This window comes from Miniopterus schreibersii, assembly GCF_964146895.1.
Source record: "Miniopterus schreibersii genome assembly, chromosome: 19".
NCBI lineage: Eukaryota > Metazoa > Chordata > Mammalia > Chiroptera > Miniopteridae > Miniopterus > Miniopterus schreibersii.
Window position 1 is genome coordinate 4,434,747 of NC_138119.1, and position 18,799 is coordinate 4,453,545.

The 18,799-nt window shown below is 45.6% G+C and overlaps 1 protein-coding gene across 1 annotated transcript in view; it reads right to left on the bottom strand.

Moving 5' to 3' along the window:
• Positions 1-18,799, bottom strand: part of VAV3 (vav guanine nucleotide exchange factor 3) — a 157,829-nt gene that overhangs the window by 114,586 nt on the left and 24,444 nt on the right. Inside the window, exon 2 of the mRNA XM_081120315.1 lies at positions 7,804-7,920. Within this exon, the coding sequence (XP_080976441.1) occupies positions 7,804-7,920 (117 nt within the window). The remainder of the gene's footprint in view (positions 1-7,803; positions 7,921-18,799) is intronic.

Here is an 18,799-nt window from a genome sequence, read left to right on the forward strand (position 1 = left end):
AAAGAGGTTTCGTTTAAGGAAAGAGGAACAATAGGTTTCCATACGGAAGGACTGCCTCTGTGCAATAATGTTTAAACGCATATTTCATCAGCTCACACTTTCCCAGCACATTCTCAGCGTGGGGGGCATTACACTGAAAACCCTCCCTACGCCATTCTCTGTTTTACCCTCCCAGCAATGTATGTGCACATACAATGGTAGATAAAGCCAATATCAAATGTCAACAACTTTTGAAGAGTAGTCTTCCTATATTTCTGTATGTTTATTTCTGTAATTTTTTTTTAATTCTTCAACTTCTTATTTGGTTCTTTCCAAATTCAAAAGCTCACTTTCTGAATTGTTTTTTTCAGGGCAGCTGAGCCATCAAGTTCATCCTCAGACCAGCTGACGTGATGACAGCGTCCCTTCCCCTAATTAGCTGCTAACCTCATCTTCAGTTTTAAATGTTGTCATCTTTAACGTCTCTGTGTTATGTCTGTTGTCTTGACATTTCAAGTTATTCCCAGATGTGGGCAGGTTATAAACAAGAATGAAAGATTTAAGGATATTTTGTTTATTTTAAAAAGAAAAGACTTAAGAGGAGCATGAGAATGACCTTGGTGTACTTGAGGAAGCATCCCATAGAAGATTTACAAATTAATTCTATGCTGTTCCAGAATCAATGAGTAGAAAATTTAGAAAGATAGATTATTAGTGATGATTTTCTAAATAATTCACTATCCGCTAATTGGAACTTTTGCTACTTAGGAAACTTCTGTGCCATCACTAAGAATCTTTCAAATACTGCAGAAGGGAGTCCAACTATGAGCCCAAAACATAGTAGGAAAAATGATGTGTGCGTCTGAGTGCTTAGTTATCTACCAAAATGTGTATTTACGTATGAAAATCCTGGCGCAGTCTACTGACCAAAATCCAAGTGACAGCAAATTTTTTGGAAAACCAATGCTCATTAATGCCATCTCCCTTTGATTGTATTTTATAGTAGTTTCACTATAATGCCATGAAATTTTACATTACTGGATCCCTAAGAAATTGTACTGCCCACTCAGAAGCAGCAGCATCCTTCAGATCCGTTGCACAGAAACAGAGGAGGGGACTCGCGAGGCAAAGAGTACGCCCAGAGTCACCAAGCACACTGAGCGTGAAACTGAGCACAACACACAGCTCCAAGGAGGATCCCTGGAAGATTTAAATGCCACCCGTTCGTTCTAACCTAATGATTCTGCTCTATCCACTGGCTGGTGCTGACACCTTGAGTCCTCAGATGCTACCTGGAGTCAGCAGGGCTGTTCATGCCCAAAGGGCTTCCAACGGGCTTCGAGGCAAACCAGAGAACGGTCCATAAGCCATTCATTCTCCCTCGCAGTCCTCCAAAGACACAGGTGCCTCAGGTAGGAAACAAGTGACTCAGAAGCCGAAGCCCCTCCAGAGGAAGCCTGCATGGCTGACCCCACAGCTGCGGGGACTGCCGAGTATTGCTTCCTGTCGTCACTGGGTGTTCAGAGGCCTGCGGCTCACTTCCTGCCCCCTGCGCAGAGGAGCTCAGAAAGCCAGGGCCCTACAGCTGTGCACAAGCCGTTAAAGAAAATAACCGGGGGGATAAATAGGGAAGATACCACCCTCCTTTTCCAGAGCATCCCTTTGATAGGAAATACACACGCACAACAGTTGAAGAACCAAAGGCCATGGGTTTTGCATCCTGGTTGTTTGTGTAGACAAGTCACTGGCCATCGTAATAACGTTCACTGGAGTTAACCAATGCCCCTGTGGATTTCTCAACCATCACATTCACAATAACGATTTACTGAAAGCAAATTAGACTCAGTGAACTCCATATGTGACTTGAATAAACTATATTTAAAGGTAGGTGACAGGGTTCAGGATCTCTGACCACAGCTGAGATAGGCGATGGGCAGGAAGGGCACTCCAGGCAAAGAAAACAATCCTAATAAATACCACATGGGGCGAAAGTAGGTTTAGAGTTGTTCATATGGAAAATAATACACTACTTCATAAATATGGGAATAAACTGTGTTTCACATACTCGCAGCTGCAGCCCTGCTTTTTGGCCCACCCTGTATTTCTGTGGAGGTCGATAATAATTGAATGACTTGGTGGGACTGAGCAAGATGTTTAATGGGGTTGGGAAAGTGAGAAACAAGGTTAGAAAGGCGGACAAGGAGCCTGACCTGAGTAACCTTGTGGCTTGTGGGAGGGTTTGAATTTTATTCCCTGATAAGCAGCAGAGATCCATGGTCAGGTGTGAAACCTGCGAGCAGCACAAGCAGTTTCGCATTTTGTAAGATTACTCTGAAGACAGGTTCAGAGGGATTCAAACCTGGAGGCAGGAACATAGATTTACAGGACCGCTTCAATAATCTGGGTGATGGGGCCTTAACTAAGGCGTTTGTAACTGTGTAGTTCCTGGCAGGGGGAGTAACGGAATAGCTTTACCCACACAGAAATGGGTTTGAAGGGGGAGATGCAGAAATAGTTCAATTTTATACATAGTGAGTTTGAAGTGACCCTGTGATACCTAAAAGCTACTCATAGGCAAATTTTAGAACTCCAAGATGAAGCAGAAGTTTAGCTGTTTTCCTCACAGCGCCTTTACTATGCCACACCCCTCCCACAGAGGAAGGATATACCATGCAGTCTTTACTCAACTCATTTGAACAAGAATGCTTTTCCCAGGCTACCTATTAACATTTCTCAGGACAACGGGGTTCCTTGGGAAGTGCCATTTTAGAAGTCTTCAACTGTATTAAGGTTAGAAAACAGTGCAGAGTTTTCTGAACCAGCTCAAAAAACGATTGGAAAGTAGACCAAAGATGAACTTGAATAACCACTAGGGTGTCAAGAATGACCTATGCGTGGACCAGGATTCTGTGGGACGCGAGAACAATCAGAAAATCTGCCTGATGCTAAGTCCCCCTGTGAAAGCAAAGACAGTGAAATAGATGGAGAGGCTCCTAAAAAGGTCAGCTCTGGGCGAAAACAAAAGAGAATCCTGCTAATGGTGCGAAAAATCGTGTTAACAGCCAACCAGACATCCACATTCGGGAGGCCAGAAGCTGCTGCCTCCTCTCAGCCTCAATAGACACAAAGGAAACCCTGAAACAAGCTTTCTTTGTTGGGAAGGAATGACTGGAGAGCTCTTAGTTATGTAAATACAGGCGAGCCACCTACTGCTCAGAGGGGGGCGGGGTGAAGGATCCTTTGTGGGCAGACAGAGGTGATCTCCTCTGTACCCCTGGTAGGGGGCCTGCCCCAGGCTGGAAGTTGGCTGATGTGTGGGAAAAGTCCACGGCCTTCTGAGACGAAAGACACCAGGGATCCCCAATATTGCTCTAAGAGTGGAGGTCGGTACCTCCATAGAGGTCAAATGAGGAGGCCCTGACCCAAGCCTGCTGGCAGGAAAGCACACGAGGAACCCCTGAAGAAAATTCACTGCAAAGCTGGAGAACTGTGGCCTGGCCCGGCTTGCCGCAGAGGCTAAATAAAGTGCTGAGGGGGCAGGAGGAAGCTGGGGTGGGTGGTGTCAGAGCTGTCAAAGGGACTCGCAGGCCCAGCCTTCAACAGCAGCCAGCGGCTAGCAGACCACGGCTGAAGGTCGAGCTCCCGAGCTCCCGTGGGGCTTGAAAGGGAGACTAATTAGGGCCCTGTGGACCACAAACGCCCCAGAGACTCATGAATAATTTAGGATGGAAAAATACTTCCAAGGAGAAACATCAAACTTCTAATACAAGTTCAAACAAATAACTGTAAAAAGAGATTTGCACGTCAAAACGCTTCATCCTGGGTATGAAGGGATACATGAAAAGTGTTTCTAGTTGCTGATCAATGGGCGTGACTAGCCAATAAGGAGCTTTCGAGCCATGCCAAGGGAAGGTCTCTGGGGCCACCTGCACCCAAGACAAGTAGAGGAGCCTTTGGTTGGGAGAGTTTTCTTGTGACCAGGAAAGCCAAGCGGAGTCCCAGGGAGATACACAGGTAGCAGGAAACCACCCAGGTTCTCCCGCGTCGTGTCGGGATGTACATGGTGCTTTGGAGGGAGAGCTTCCCGGCTCACAGGAGGGCTGGAGGCAGGGGTGGGGACATGGAGATTCACATCGTCCAAGGACAAAGCTGAGAGGCTGACCTGGGGTAACTGCACAGGTTGGCAGGAAGAGGTGATTGTACCCTATACACACACCCCGAGGTGGACAAGTCTGGCTCGGGAGGGTAGATAAGTGAAAACACACAAACTACAGGACGCGGCCTGAGCAAAACTCTCATAGGACATGTGCTGAGGAATGACAGACGGGCCAGGAATCCGGGCTCACAGTGTAGACAGCTCCACAGCAGCAGGTCTCCGCCAATGGCGATGTGGGGGGAAACAACACGCTAAAGCCTCTTAACAGAGACAGATAGATAGTTGTGACTTCCGTTACACAAACAGTGTTAAAGCCTTTCCTCATTAAGTTAACATGTAGCCCTGGGCGAGCTTGCATTGGTTTTTAAATGGAAACGGGTCCAAAGTGCTAAAGAATCAAATCACCTCCTGTCCTGGATCTGATGTAGCTGCTAATTTGGTTTCTATCCTGGGGGCGGGGAAACATTTGATGAGTGTTAAGACATCAGCTGCCTTCAGTGAAAATTTCATTAGAGATCCCTTAACTCTCTATGTACACACACATAAAACACACACATTGTTACTACAAAAGCCCTGGAAAACATATGGTATAAACAACCACATGCGTGTTTACACACATACAACGTGTGCTTACATGCATACACGTGTATATTATAATTTCCTTAATACTCTGAGCCAGAAAGAATCAACCTAAATAAACTGAATTTCAAGAAAATGCCACTAGCCCTGGCCCAGTTAGTTGGAGTGTTGTCCCATCTATCAAAAGGTTGCGGGTTCGAGCCCCAGTCAGGGTGCATACGGGAGGCAGTTGCCAATAGATATTTCTCTCCCTTCCTCTCTCTCTCTCCAAAAAAAAAAAAAAAAAAAAAAGCTCAATAAAAAACGAGAATGCCACTGGAATCATCTTTCTGGCTTTGCACATGTCCACATTCAGAACTCTGTGTGATCTCTATCTACCCAAACCATTAGTTGCAGACTGAATCTAAATTCGTCCACTTGGTTTGCCAGGCATTTTACACCAATGAACCCATTTTCACAACAATTTTACATGGTAGAAATGATCATCTCACTTACAAATGAGAAAACAGGACTAGAGGGGTTCAGTGACAACTCAGTCACACGGAATCCTGCAGGGTTTTCTTCTGACTCCTTGGACCCTTTGATTTAAATCCATAAATATCCCTACGCCCTACTCATTCCCAGGTGATGGGGGTTTAGAGGCATCTTTAAGTCCTTCCGACGCTGACATTTTCCGGTCATCTTCAAATCATTCCGCATGGTCCAGAAATATCGACAGGGCTGGGACTCTCAGGGGGAGGAGGGCCCCTGGTCTGCAGAGGCGCGCACGCCCCGATTAACCTTGTGATGCACAGACACGTGGGGAGGACGCCTGATGACTCAGAGTCTCTCCCAAAGACCCACGACGTGCCTCGAGTCGACGGTGAGGGAGAGAAGGCATGTGCCGCAAAGCTGGGCCTGCAGTTCTACTGAATCCCTTCCATGCTGCGCCACGGAGCTGTCCCGGGACAGCTGTCTTCCCGCCTCCCCTTCTCCTGTGAATGGTCTCCAAGTGGCATGGACCTTTGGTAACCGGAGAAAGGTTCCCAGAGCGACACAGCTCAAGTCATCTGACAAAACGAGGCGATTCCCTGTGATTTCTCTCACTTTGGGTCGAGAGAATGAAAGAATCTGGCTTGAGGAAGACAGAAGGGGAGACTGCATTGGCTCAGGTTGTGCGACAATCCACAGAGGTACATATGCATCTGGCTGTGGGCACAGCTGGACTCCAGCCTCCCAAGATGCCAGGCGGATCCCTGTCCACTGTGCTCCCTCTGAACTGGGTCTGTCTGGAAGCTCCATGCGGTGCCCAGGCGGCTTTAGCTCCCGCAAGCCTCACATCCACAGCCTCCACAGCAGGAGAGCAAACCAAAAACGCCCATGCAAGTGTCTCCGCACATCATGTTGGACCCACTGAGAACGTGCCTCTTCCTCGAACCCAGCGCCACGGCCGAAGGGCTGGCATATTGTAACCGATTAAAGCAGCCAAACACAGGATTCCCCAGTCTCTGTCAATACCGTTTCTTACCAACTTGAGTGAAATATGAAGAGCTCTTTGGAAAACTCTACAAAGTCTAGGCCCTTTTTCCCCCCCCATTTTTCATTTCCCCAATTCATTTCTATTTTTCATTTCCCCAAAAAAGAGGATGAAAAGAAAGGAAAATGGAAGATTAAAGAAAGAAAACTAGGGGAAAGGGGGAAAGGCTAGAGCAAGAAATCTCTTTTCAAGCTGTAAGGGCGTTTTTCAGGTCCAATGGCTTCGAGAACTACCTACCTCATCTGGGCTCTATGTGACTCCTCTTGGCTTCGTGGCTTCAGTTCATGGCCCTAGACAATACGCTACCAACTGCTTCCTAGGAGGCTTGGTTTTCAGTTCCTTGTTCTTGTCATCATATGTTACCTTCCAGCACGTTCTCTGGACGCCAAAACAGTTAAATCACAGCTTGCCTGAGAAAGGGGAAACCTCAGCAACCATGTGCCTACACCCATTGCTTTTTTGTACAGGCTTCCAGGCCAGCGGGTGGTCTGACGGTCGAGAAGATCGAAAACTTCCAAAAGATCATCAAGTGACTCTGGGTCAAGAACCTAAGCCTTCTCTCCCCCAAGCAGAGAGGCTTCCCCATCTGGCTGCATTTCATCATCAACTTTCTCTGTTTGTTTCAAGTTTGTGTTATTTATTGCCATGCAAATCAATCCATGGCTTGGTTTTTATTTTATAACCAAAATATTCCATCTTAGAAATCAAAGTGTCACTCTCAAAGAGCCTTTTTTTTTTGAGATTCAAGCACCTGAATTACGAGAGTAAGGGCAAATTCCTCAGTATTGGTTAGTTCCCCCCACTTTCCTATGTGCTTAGTTTCATAAAGCAATTGTATGAACCAAAAAGAAGTCACCTCAAGTACCTTAAGCAGGGACCAAAAAGAAGTCACCTTAAGTACCTGTCTCTTTTATGGCTTCTTCATGGAAGAAGTTTAACTTTATGCCCAATGGCTACACAATAAATGACCATAACTTTTGAAAGGGCGATTTCAGTCACCTATTATACCCAACTGTTTGCTGCACACATGATAACCATAAACACTAAAACATTTCCACGTAACAAATGTCACTGAAATCCAAGTGGAGTTATTTAACAATCTCAAACATTTCAGTGATTCCCCAAGTCACTTGCCCAAGTCAAATAAAGACAGGGGAGACAGAATATTCCCAACTTCCAAAAATTCAGTCTTTTGGGTATAGTGAAGACTGGAGGGAAAGAACACTGGGCCTCAGACATGAGGGCCCAACCAACTAGCCAAAGGATGAAAAACAGCAATCCTACTCTCCTATGTAACCAGCAGAAAAGGTAGCTCTGGATAAAAGGCTCCTCTTATATATAATGCTTTAAATAAGACATAATTCTAATCTCATTGAGACCACTGCTACTGTTACTTGCTTTTTTGTGTTTTTTTGGCTAAGCCACCAATATGAAATTTAACTACATAATTCAGATATATAGACGACTTAAGTCACATGTCCTAGTTCGACAAGATAAGAAACAATAAGTATCTGATTAAAGGTTTTCCAATTTTAAAAAAATTAATTAAAAAATAAAATGTATCAATCATTACCTTTCCAAAGTCCCGGACATCAAACAGGTCAAAGGCCTCGAAGAGTTCACTCTTTCTCATGCCAAACGTCTCGCAACAGGCCAAGAGGAAGGTCCGTATATTCTTCAGACAGAGAAACTGAGGGATGGAAACAGCTGTTAGCACATCATGTGTCACTCTGAACTCTGTCCATCCTCTGTCACACCCAGGATGCCATAAAAAAGGACCAGGGAGACCCCATCAGCTCTGGGGTTGCTTTTCAACACCCTCTTTGGCAGGATCTATCGAGTGCCCGCTCTCTCTCAGGCTCAGGGGACCCAGCTGCATACAAGGTAGACAAGATGTCTGTCCTCGGCAACACAAATGTAAATATTTTTGTTTCATGTGGTGATAAGCACCATAGGGAAAAACAAAGCCTGGAGAAAGGCTCGGGCATGGTGGGGAGGCAGGCACTTACACGGGAGGCTTACAGGAGGAAGATGTCCCTGAGAAGAGGACAGGTAAGCAGAGACCTTCTGAAGGCAGAGAAGAGCAAGCCCCAAAGAACCCCAGGACGGAGCCCTCCGGCCTAAGGCAGCCTCCCACACCAGGGCCCTGCAATAAGTGTCTGGGGACTTCTGAGGAAAGGACCAACAGGGCTAGGGCGGCGGGCATGACCAGAAGAGGGTGAGGGGTGGGCGGTAAGAGGAAAGGTAATGGGGTCAGATGATGAAGGACCCTACTGGACAGACTTCTACCCAGACTGAGACAGGAAGTCACTGGAGGCCTTGGGGCAGGGGAGGGATGCGATCTGATATTTTTTAAGGGTCATTTGGGCTGTTCTGAATACGGATGGAAAGGGGCTTGAGCTAGGGTGAAGATGGGTGAGCCAGATAGGATGCTGTTGCACTGATCGAGGTGAGAGAAACCCGTGGGGAACAGGTGTCACATCTGGCTGTGCTGGAGTTGAGATGCGCACTCGTCATCCAGTGGGATGCGGGCAGTGGGTGACTGGATATACCAGTCTGGAGTCCAGGGTACAGGTGTGTACTCCAGACACACATCTGGAAGTCTTCGGAGTATACACGACATATTAACTACAATGTTGTCTGACGTGACTTTGGGAGAAGGCAGGGGACAGAGGAGGACCTAGGGCCAGGTAAGCTTAGGAGGTCAGGAGAAGAGGAGGGACCCACAAAGAGGCTGAGAAGAGTGACCGGTGAGAAAGCAGAACAACCAGGAGAACGGGTTTGCCCTGAAGCCAAGTAAAGAAGGTGTTTCCAGGAAGGAGGAGGGATGAACTGGGTCAGCGGCTGCTGATGGTCAACTAAGATTTCCACCAAGCGCTGTCCATGGATCTGGCAGTGTGAAGGTCATGGGTACACCTGGACAAAAGCAGGTGCCATGGGCAGGGAGATGAACGGCTGATTGGAGAAGGCTCAAGGGACAATGGAAAGAGAAAAAGTGAAGATAAAAATCTCAACTCTTGAATTTTGCTGCAAAGGGGAATGGGATTGAGGAGGCAGTGAGAGAGAGAGGACCAGCAAGGGCTTTTCAAAAACAATGGAAGCTGTTCCAACATGTTCCTATTTTGACGGGAATAACTTTGTAGAGAGGGGAAAGTTAGTCATGCGAGAGAGTGGGACAGTAACCCAGATGAAGTCCTTGAATTGTCAAGAGGAAAAGTTGACCTTGGTGAAGAGCCTGCTCAACCCATCAACACTCAACAGGGGGCCGAGACGGCACATACCACGGACAACTTCAAAAACCAACAGAATCTACTGCATTGTCGAAAAGACTCAGACACCTAAGCAAAGTACACACACACCCTCGAAGCGAATCCATCCTTTTTGGAAATACCACCTGCAACGGCACATGCAAAAATAAGATTATTCATCTCCAGTGTGTAAGAGAGACCCAGTAGCTAACAACTGCATCTCTGGTTTCTTTTCTTTAAACATTGCCAATGTTTTATTTTATTGTTTTCTTTCTCATCTTGGTTTGTCCTTGAATTGGCAGGAGGCGCATTTTACTTCCTCTCCACTTGAAACATGCAGATTTTTCCATGGGCTGAACTCAGATACAGTTTTTCATCCTTTGCAGGAACCCTTCTCCGATGGATGCTGAGAGATGGCAGCAGGGGTTAAAGCTGCAGGGGGGCATCAGAGGCCCTTTGAAGCCCAGGAGGTGGCAGGTGATGGGCAGATGCAGCTACTGCCCTCACTCTGAAACATTCAGGGGGAGACCTTTGTGGCAGAGAATCTCTCTGCATGTAGCTCTTCCCCATAGAATCACTTATTTACAGATTAAAAGCCTTGCATTCGGCCCAGACAGACAATAATTACTCTCCTGGGGCTTCTGCAACTGCTCTCTTGCCATATTTTTTACATAATTAAGTGTCCGATTCATCACTCACCGAGGAACAAACATAATTGCACCTGCCCCCTCTGAAGAGTCCTCACTGGAATCAAATGTCCCCCGTGTGGGAAAACTACAGTGGACTCTGCCCAAGGGCCCTGGTCCTTCATTCAGAAAAGCAAGTATAGTCACTGAAAGGAATGTATGTGCATATATGAAATGCAGCCATTAAGGCATACACACAAGAGAGGGTTTAAAAACAGGCCTCCCCTTCTGTCTAGAACCAATCTCGACCTTCCTTGCCCCTTAATTAGTTCAATTCTATTCCATTCCACTCCACAAATACTTACTGGATTTGGAAAAAGGGTCACTGGCACACTCTCACTTTTCCAGGCAACCCTCAAATTTGGTCACCCCCTAATTGACATGTTTTCCAGTCAACAGTGTCTGAATGCCTACAATGTTCCACACCCAAATGCTAAAAATGAGGAAGGTGAGGTTCTACCCCAAGCTTCTCTATTAATCTTATCTAGAGATTTTCACAGTTCTCCAAAATTTGGCCAATAACACCAGGATCACACATCACTGGATGCTCATGGGTGTCCGGCACTGGGGGCTGGAGGAAACGGGCCCTAACGCCATCGCCGAAGCCCTGCATGGGGGTGCGCCTCACAGCCTGCCCACCCATCCCCAGCGCTTCTGCTTTGTTTTCATCTTCTATTTCCAAAAGAAAAGTGGAAAGGATTCAATGAACACTCCATCTACTCAACAACTTGACACGCTGCCATATGTGCTTTTGTGTGCCAGCTCTTTATTCATAAAACTTATCTTGCACACTTCCCTTCTAAATAACTCCACACACATCTCCGAGGAATAAAGGTACCTCCCTCCACACCCACAATACCGTTATCACACCCGCGAAAATTAACAAGTCCAGGGGCACCAGTGGTAAACAGCACGGTGCCCGCGTGAGCACGAGCGAGCCAAGCAGGGACCACTGTGGGCCGAGGGTGTGGTTCCCACGGACCCAGCACTGGAGGGGCGGGGCTTACGGCAACCGAGGGGGCGGGGCTCACGGAGAGGCCTGGTGAAGAGACGGTTCTAACGGGAAAGCAGAATACTCGGGGCTGCCTTTCCTAAGGGCCGCTGCAGGTAGCGTTTGAGTGCTTACTACCGGCCCTGCTCCGTGCTGCTGCTCACGTCATTTAATCCCAACTCCATCAGGAACGTTTTCTTTTCTTTCCTTTCTCTAAACTGGGGCTTAGATGTTTACCCACGTTTACAGAACTGCATTTGCCGAAGTCATGGAGTCGGGATTTCCATCCAGACACCCTGGCTACACGGTCCATGTCCTTAACTACCACGTTATACCAGCTCCATTGTGCAGTGTGCAGAATTCAATTTCTTAATTTTTTTCCCCTTTATTGGGGACATTATGTTGGGTGGGTAGGAAGGCAGGGCGAGGAACGTGAGGATGCTGTCAAATTGACTGAGAAAATTACAGTGATTTGGACTAGGATGGAGGAAGGAGGACTGGAAAGAGCTCTAGGAAATTCCTGGAAATTGACTGATTGTGTGTCAGGAAGGGGGAGTGGGACAAAAAAAAAGAAAAATTAATGGTTATACTCACAGACCTGTCTTGGGCACTGCATGGACAGTGGGGACAGTCACTGAACATGGTCATTTAACAAGTAGAAGGACAAGGAGTGTGAAAAGGGCCCATGGATGGAGTCAATTAATTCTTGCCTTCATGATGGAAAGGCCCAGTAATGAGATGGTACCTGGCCTTTCTCCCAGGTACCTCCAGTGACAAGTGACACAGTCTAATAATATGCCTGCCACCACCATGCTCGTCCTTCTCTGCCCCTTCAGAAATGCATGAACAGCTTGCTTAGTTATTGCAAGCTGAAGAATTAAAATGGTAGAAGCACCCAACATAGATGCAGACAAGCTTCAGGGAAGAAAGCTGAATACCATTAAGAACTAGAACACCCTAAAATGATACACTGCCGGAGCTCTCTAATTAGAAATGTTTCAGAACAAGATACATGTCACATCAGACGGGGGCTCAGTGGCTTTGCAAGGTGCGGGGACCCCTCCAATGCTGGTGGTACCGATGCTGCAGAGAGGAGACACCAGAAGGCCCGACTACTGGAGTTCACAATAAACTCTGAAAGAACCTGGCCTTTTCTGCTTTTACAAAGGGTATGGTTTCCCTTTTCTGTGAGTGTGTAAGAGCCATCTTGACCTTTCTCCATGATATGAATGCAAACAGGACGACTTCCCTTTTTTTATCTGAAAGAAGAAAAAATACCTACTTCTCTAAAACTGTTAGCAATAATGGACTAGTTGTGTAAACTTGAGGCTCCATAACCGGAAAAACCTCCACAGCTTCTGACAAAATGAGCGATTTTGATCCCCCAGTGGAGAAATGACGCCCTGTGGCAAGGCCCACAGTCTCTGACGCATCTTCACCGCCAGGGAGACTTGCTGGCTTATGGCAATTCTCCCAAGAGCACGGACAGCCAGGCTGCTGGATGAAGAAAGCAGTTCTCAAGGTCTCATTCTTTGTGTTTTTTAATATGTTTTTATTGATTTCAGAGAGAGAAAGGGAAAAGGGGAGAGAGAAAGAAACATCAGTCGGCCGCCTCCTGCACACCCGCTACTGGGGATCGAGTCGCAACCTGGGCATGTTCCCTGACCAGGAATCGAACTGGTGACCTCTTGGTGCATGGGTGGAGCTCAACCACTGAACCACACTGGCCAGGCAGGGCCTCATTTCTTAGTGGAACACTCATTACTCCATTCAAAGTAGAGACTCTGAATTCGAGTGTTTGGCATAATTCAAATTGTGAGTGGCCTTTAATAGGCCGCCTGACAGTTTTGACAGGTACAGAAGAGACCACGATAATGCCATTTATAAATATTAAGATACAAAAAGAGTTTCCTGCCATTCAGATCAGCAGAATACGTAGCTCTAGACTAAACTACTCACCTGCCCTTCCTCCCTCCCTCACCTACAAAGGAGAAATCCCCTCCTTGACTTTTTTTTTATATATATATATATGTATCTTTATTGATTTCAGAGAGAGGAAAGGAGAGGGAGAGAGAGACAGAAACATCAATGATGAGAGAGTCACTGATCGAGCCCACAACCCGGGCATGTGCCCTGACCAGGAATCGAACCCTGATCGCCTGGATCCTAGGTCGATGTCAACCGCTGAGCCACGCCCGGGCTCTCCTTGACTTCTTAACGCTTTCATGGGCTTCTTGCACACACTGAATCACTATGGAACCAACTCGTTCCCATTCAGGTCAGCCACTGTCTTTTTGTGCCAACTACATTCTACTTCCTGCCCACACTTCTAACCTCTCTAATCGTTATTCCATCTGCACCCACATTCTTCCCAGTTTAGCATCATCCCCAAACTGTATGCAAAATGATACCTACCGCTTGCGTTTTATTACCTGGCAGACTTCTTTATGATTTACGCTCCAGGTCTTAGCTCTGCCCCTATTTCACAATTTATTTTATTAAAGTAAAGCTGCAGTTTTTTCTAAGTTAAACAGAAGTGCATAGAATTTGCATGAAAATAACCATAAGGACAAGGTCAGGTTGTTTTCTGACCTATATCATATATGTATCAGGAGCTATATCATATACGCATCATGTGTTATTTGTATGTTTATACATACACAAGCGTGTATGTGATTTTTTCTTTTTAATAAATACCACTACTTCTATATAATATTTCCTTCTGGAAATATTAAACAAGTAGAATGCTTAGCCAGGTAGAAATACATCCTAATTAAGTATAAAAATTGTTCCTTGGTCTTGTCTTTTCCCAACTTTTTCTTAGCCTTCCAATAACTCTGCCATTTCTAAATCTAGGAGAGCTGTACTCTGTTTAGAAAACCTGTTAATCAGCCCTAGCCAGAGTGGCTCAGTGGGTTGGGCGTCGTCCTGTGTCCGGAGGGGTTGCCGGTTAGATTCCCGGTCAGGGCACATGCCAGTAGGGGGTGTGCAGGAGGCAGTCGATGGATGTTTCTCTCTCACTTTCTCTCTCTCTTTCCTTCCCTCCCTCTCTAAAAACAAAATCAATCTAAAAACAAAGGTAACAGTCTTGTTACAGAATGACCACAGCCTCTGGACCCCATTGAAGTTTGCTAAAATAAGCGCTGTGATTGATGCTGTGTTTTTCTACATGGCTCTATAAATGACCTTCTAAAGCTGCTATTTTCGCCATGACGTGAAGATGACAACCTCGGAGAACTGAGGTTACCACATCACGGAAGGAACTCTGATCTCTGTGGACTGACCGGACCTGTCTCTTCCACTACTGTTTATGCTGTTGTGTGACTGAACTCCCAGGAGAACAGTCCCCAAGTCCTTTACTCACTCGGTCATGTTGCCCGAGCACTCCTTGGCCTTGTGTGCTCTATGCAAATACGGTTTTTATGAAGCCATCTGCTTTATAGCGGAGACTGGGTAATAACTGGGTCACCCACTTCACACAAAATCGAACAATTGGCTATAAAATAGATGATGCTGGACTCAGCCAAGATGACTAGGCTGTAAATATCAGTGAGACCACCAGGGGAAACTGTAGCTATAAAAACTGGTATGGTGACAAGAGAGAGATCATTTATATGGGCTGGGAACCCGGGTGTGGTAGATGACAATTTACCTGTGTTATTACCTACCCAGCACCAGGAGGCAAGTAATCTCCAGTCTCTCACCCATGATCTACTAGCTGTAAGATTACACATCTGTGGTTCCCAAATTATGCACCAAGATGCCCTGGATCACCAGAGCAAACTCACAGGGATGCTGCAGGATATTTCAGATTTTTTTAAAAATCACAGAAACACTCAGCATCTGTCCAGAAAGGCCAGGAAGGGACCTTCCAGCAATCCCTGCCCTTCGCAGCCACTTCCAGAAATGCACAGGGCTTGTTAATGTGGCCAGAAGCCATGACTGAGCAGAGGCTTCTCAACCACAGGCTGAGGAAAGGGCCAGCGGCACATGTCACATGTCACAGTGAGCTCGACAACTGGGAAGTCTTGTCAGTGACTGAGGTCATGTCTACATGCTGAGCACCTGGCTCAGGACCCTCAGTGACTTTCTTTTGTTAGTTTGTTTTTAATGACCCTAGAAGGAAGGGAGGGAGAGAGGGAAGGAGGGAGACAGAGAGACCCAAGTATGTGGCATGGTGTCTACAGTCTATGGGAATTGCTTACAAGTACTTCTCATTACATTCCTAAGGCGAGTCTTGGTGATTATTATAGTAGGAATTATTATAATTAAATTTTAAAACTGCTATTTAAATGACAAACATCCTATATATCACTTTAACAACACACATAAGACACACATCTTGGGTTTCTTATTTGTGCAAAATCTAATATCTAGCAAAGCCCACATGACAAAACAGAGGCCCCATTCCCTCTAAATACACCTAAAAAAAAAAGACCTGAAAAACTAAAGGAAACTATAAACATTGCCATCTTCCCCTGGGCAAGCCTATCAAGCTATTCAAAACTAACCAGTGCTGATCCTTTGGTTAATGCTGTTTAAACAAAAATCTATCTGAATTATCTGAGCTCCCTCCTAACTCAATCAGCTTTAGCAATTTCCTAATTTAAAGTCTAAATCAATTTTTACAGTTTAAAAATGTCTCTTATTCTATTAATGTAACAGAGAGGCGCTGTTCACTTTTGGATAGTAATTAAGCTTTATATTCTGTCTTTACTGATTTCAGAGAGAGGAAGGGAGGGGAGGGAGAGAGAGAAACATCAATGATGAGAATCACTGATTGGCTTTCTCCTGCACGCTCCCCACTGGGGATCGAGCCCGAAACCCGGGCAGGTGGGCTGACCGGGAATCGAACCACAACCTCCTGGATCATACATAGGTAGACCCTCAACCGCTGAGCCACACGGGTCCGGCAAGCTTTCATATTCTTAAAGAATATTATCATGTGAATTTTCCCCTTAGCTAAAGTATCTCCCCCTCCGTAGCTTAAACAATACTTTCGTCCTTTCCCAGCACTCAGACTAGCAAATAACAGGCCGAGTGGGTACCACCACCCCTCAGCACACACGGGAACTCAGGGCCGCATCGTCCGCCCCGAGTCGGGAGGGAAAAACACCCATGGAGCTCTCAGGGAGCCCAGGAAATTCACGGTTAGAAAGCACTGCTTTCACTCTCTGCAATTAACACATTCGGGAGACACTTTTGTGAATTCAGACTTCAAATGCAATTCAGAGAACAGAAAGCGGTCATTACGGCCCTCGCCAGACGGAGGCTCCCACGCCAGATCCGCAACTCTGCGCGCGTCTGTCCAGCTCGACCTCTCGGGGCCGGGAGGGAGCCGCCCGGGCCCACCTCCCAGGCCTGGCACCAGGCAGGGCGCGACGCCCCCAGCGAGTGCGGTGGGCTCCGAGATAAACCAGAAATCACTGACTGCTCAGCTGGCATTTGCTGAGTGAGCGTTACCACGTGCTTTAAGTCTGGTTCCCTAAGTAGATATTCACCAGAGAGAAGAAAGTATCTTCCTCATTTTACAGATAAGGGAACAAAAGTTCCAAAAAGGAAGCTTCTGGCCCCAGGTCACGCTGCTTTAAGAAGGATGCTGAGATTCGAAACTACAATCTGATTTCAGTGACAATTTCATTTTTGCTGTTGCTTTAAACATAGTATGGAGACTATAAAATTACAGGCATAATCTTTAATCTCACAGCACGCTCCCATTTAATTTCACTCTTAACTACCACACCACACTCCCCATCTCTGCTCTTGAAATACGCAGAGGGCCACGCTGTTAGGAGCCTCAGACACGATGCCCCGAGCCGATGAGCTGTTCACAGGCCTACAGAAGATACCTGAGGCTTGAAAAAATAAAGTGCCATGCCTCAAAATCATTTTTTTTTAAATTTCCAAACTGAAGTTAATACATATTTATCTTAAATGTCATAGGGTCACCGGATGTAACAACAGTTGGTCAATTTAGCATCCATGAAAGTTTAATTCTATTTCCAAACAATCTAAGTTAAACTCTTACTCAAAAAGAATCCCCAGATATCCCTAATTATTGTAGAAAGCTTTAACCACTTATAAATTAAACGTGCTACTCACAGCCAAATAATTTCACAAGCAAAACTATTTAAAATCCTTGATACTACTTGACTTGGGGTGGTGAACACACCATACAGTGTACGGATGATGTGTTGTGGAATTGTGCACCTGAAACCTGCATAATTTTGTAACCAGTGTCACCCCAATAAATTCAATAAAATGGAAAAACAAATTTTTAATTTCAATAAATATAAATAAAATCCTTGATATTTTATAAGGAAATGATATCGAACGTGAGCATTGGTGAATGTTAGCGTGTATTATATGATTCGGGGTTCCAAAAGCAAAAGGGCTTGGCTCTAACCCCTGGATGCTCCTGTCTCCATAGCAACTTCCTGGCCGAGTCATCACCATCACACCCACCTCTCCTTCCAGCTCTTCCCAGGGGCTGGAAGCCTGGGAACTACATTTCCCAGATTCTGTGACAGTAGGGTTTTGGTGCGGGCTGTGTTGACGAGAAACACTCAACGTGAAGGGAAAGGCTGGAGAGAAGATGTGGTGTTCTCCCCCAACAGTGGCAGATAGAAGGGGGGACATATGTCAGACTGATATTTGCATGGCTGCGGTGACAGGCGTGGCAATCATCCACTTTGGGGCTGCAGGCCCCTGAGCTCAGAGGGGCGGCTTCCTGTGATCCCAGCTCTTCCTGGCTTCCTAACAGTCATGTATCAGGTATTTCCAATATGCACTCCCTGTGTCATTCCCTACTTAACCTCTTCCTGCTGGAATACTGACAGTCGTTTCTGATTTCCTGTTTTACCCAGAAAGGAAGCAAGGGTGATCTCTAGCAGGCAAGATTGTAAACAACCTTTCCCTTCTTGTTTGCATTTTCTGGCTTTTTAAAATAAACATACTTGAAATATCAGGGGGACCACTTTGTAAAGTATATGGTTGTCTAACCACTATGCTGTAGACCTAAAACTAATACAATATAATATTAAATGTCAATTGTAATTGAAAAAAATTTTAAATAAAATAAATATCCTGCATTTGTAATGGGGTTCAACTGGGAGGAGTTTGGGGTATTTTTTAACAGTTATATTTTAACTTTTCACTTTATTCCCTCTTCAGGCCTTGGTAATTAAATTATGCATATTTTTTTTACACAATGTTATAACCTCAGTTACCTATTCCCATGTCAAAAAGGAAAAGATACAAGAGAAAAAATAATAAGAGCAGTGAGATGTGATACCTGATAGATGAAGAGTCAGAAAAATGTGGGGGTTTTTCTTAATTTGCACAATCCTCCCTCTCCACCCCCCCAAAAAATACTTTGAAAGTATTTCATGTAGGGAGAAATTTCCTACATACCTCAGCAAAATAAAAACTTGCTGCACACAAGCATATTTGTATAAATACTCCAGTCCACAATGGCCTCAGAAATCCATGCCTACTTTTAATGTTTAAAAAGTTTAATCATTTTTAAAATGCTTTCGCATCTACTTGTACAAACCAAAAACAAAGGAAATGTTTGAGGTGAATATCACACCCGCTATCCCCCCAGAGATTTAAATGTCAGAGGCCACGGCTATAACACCCTGA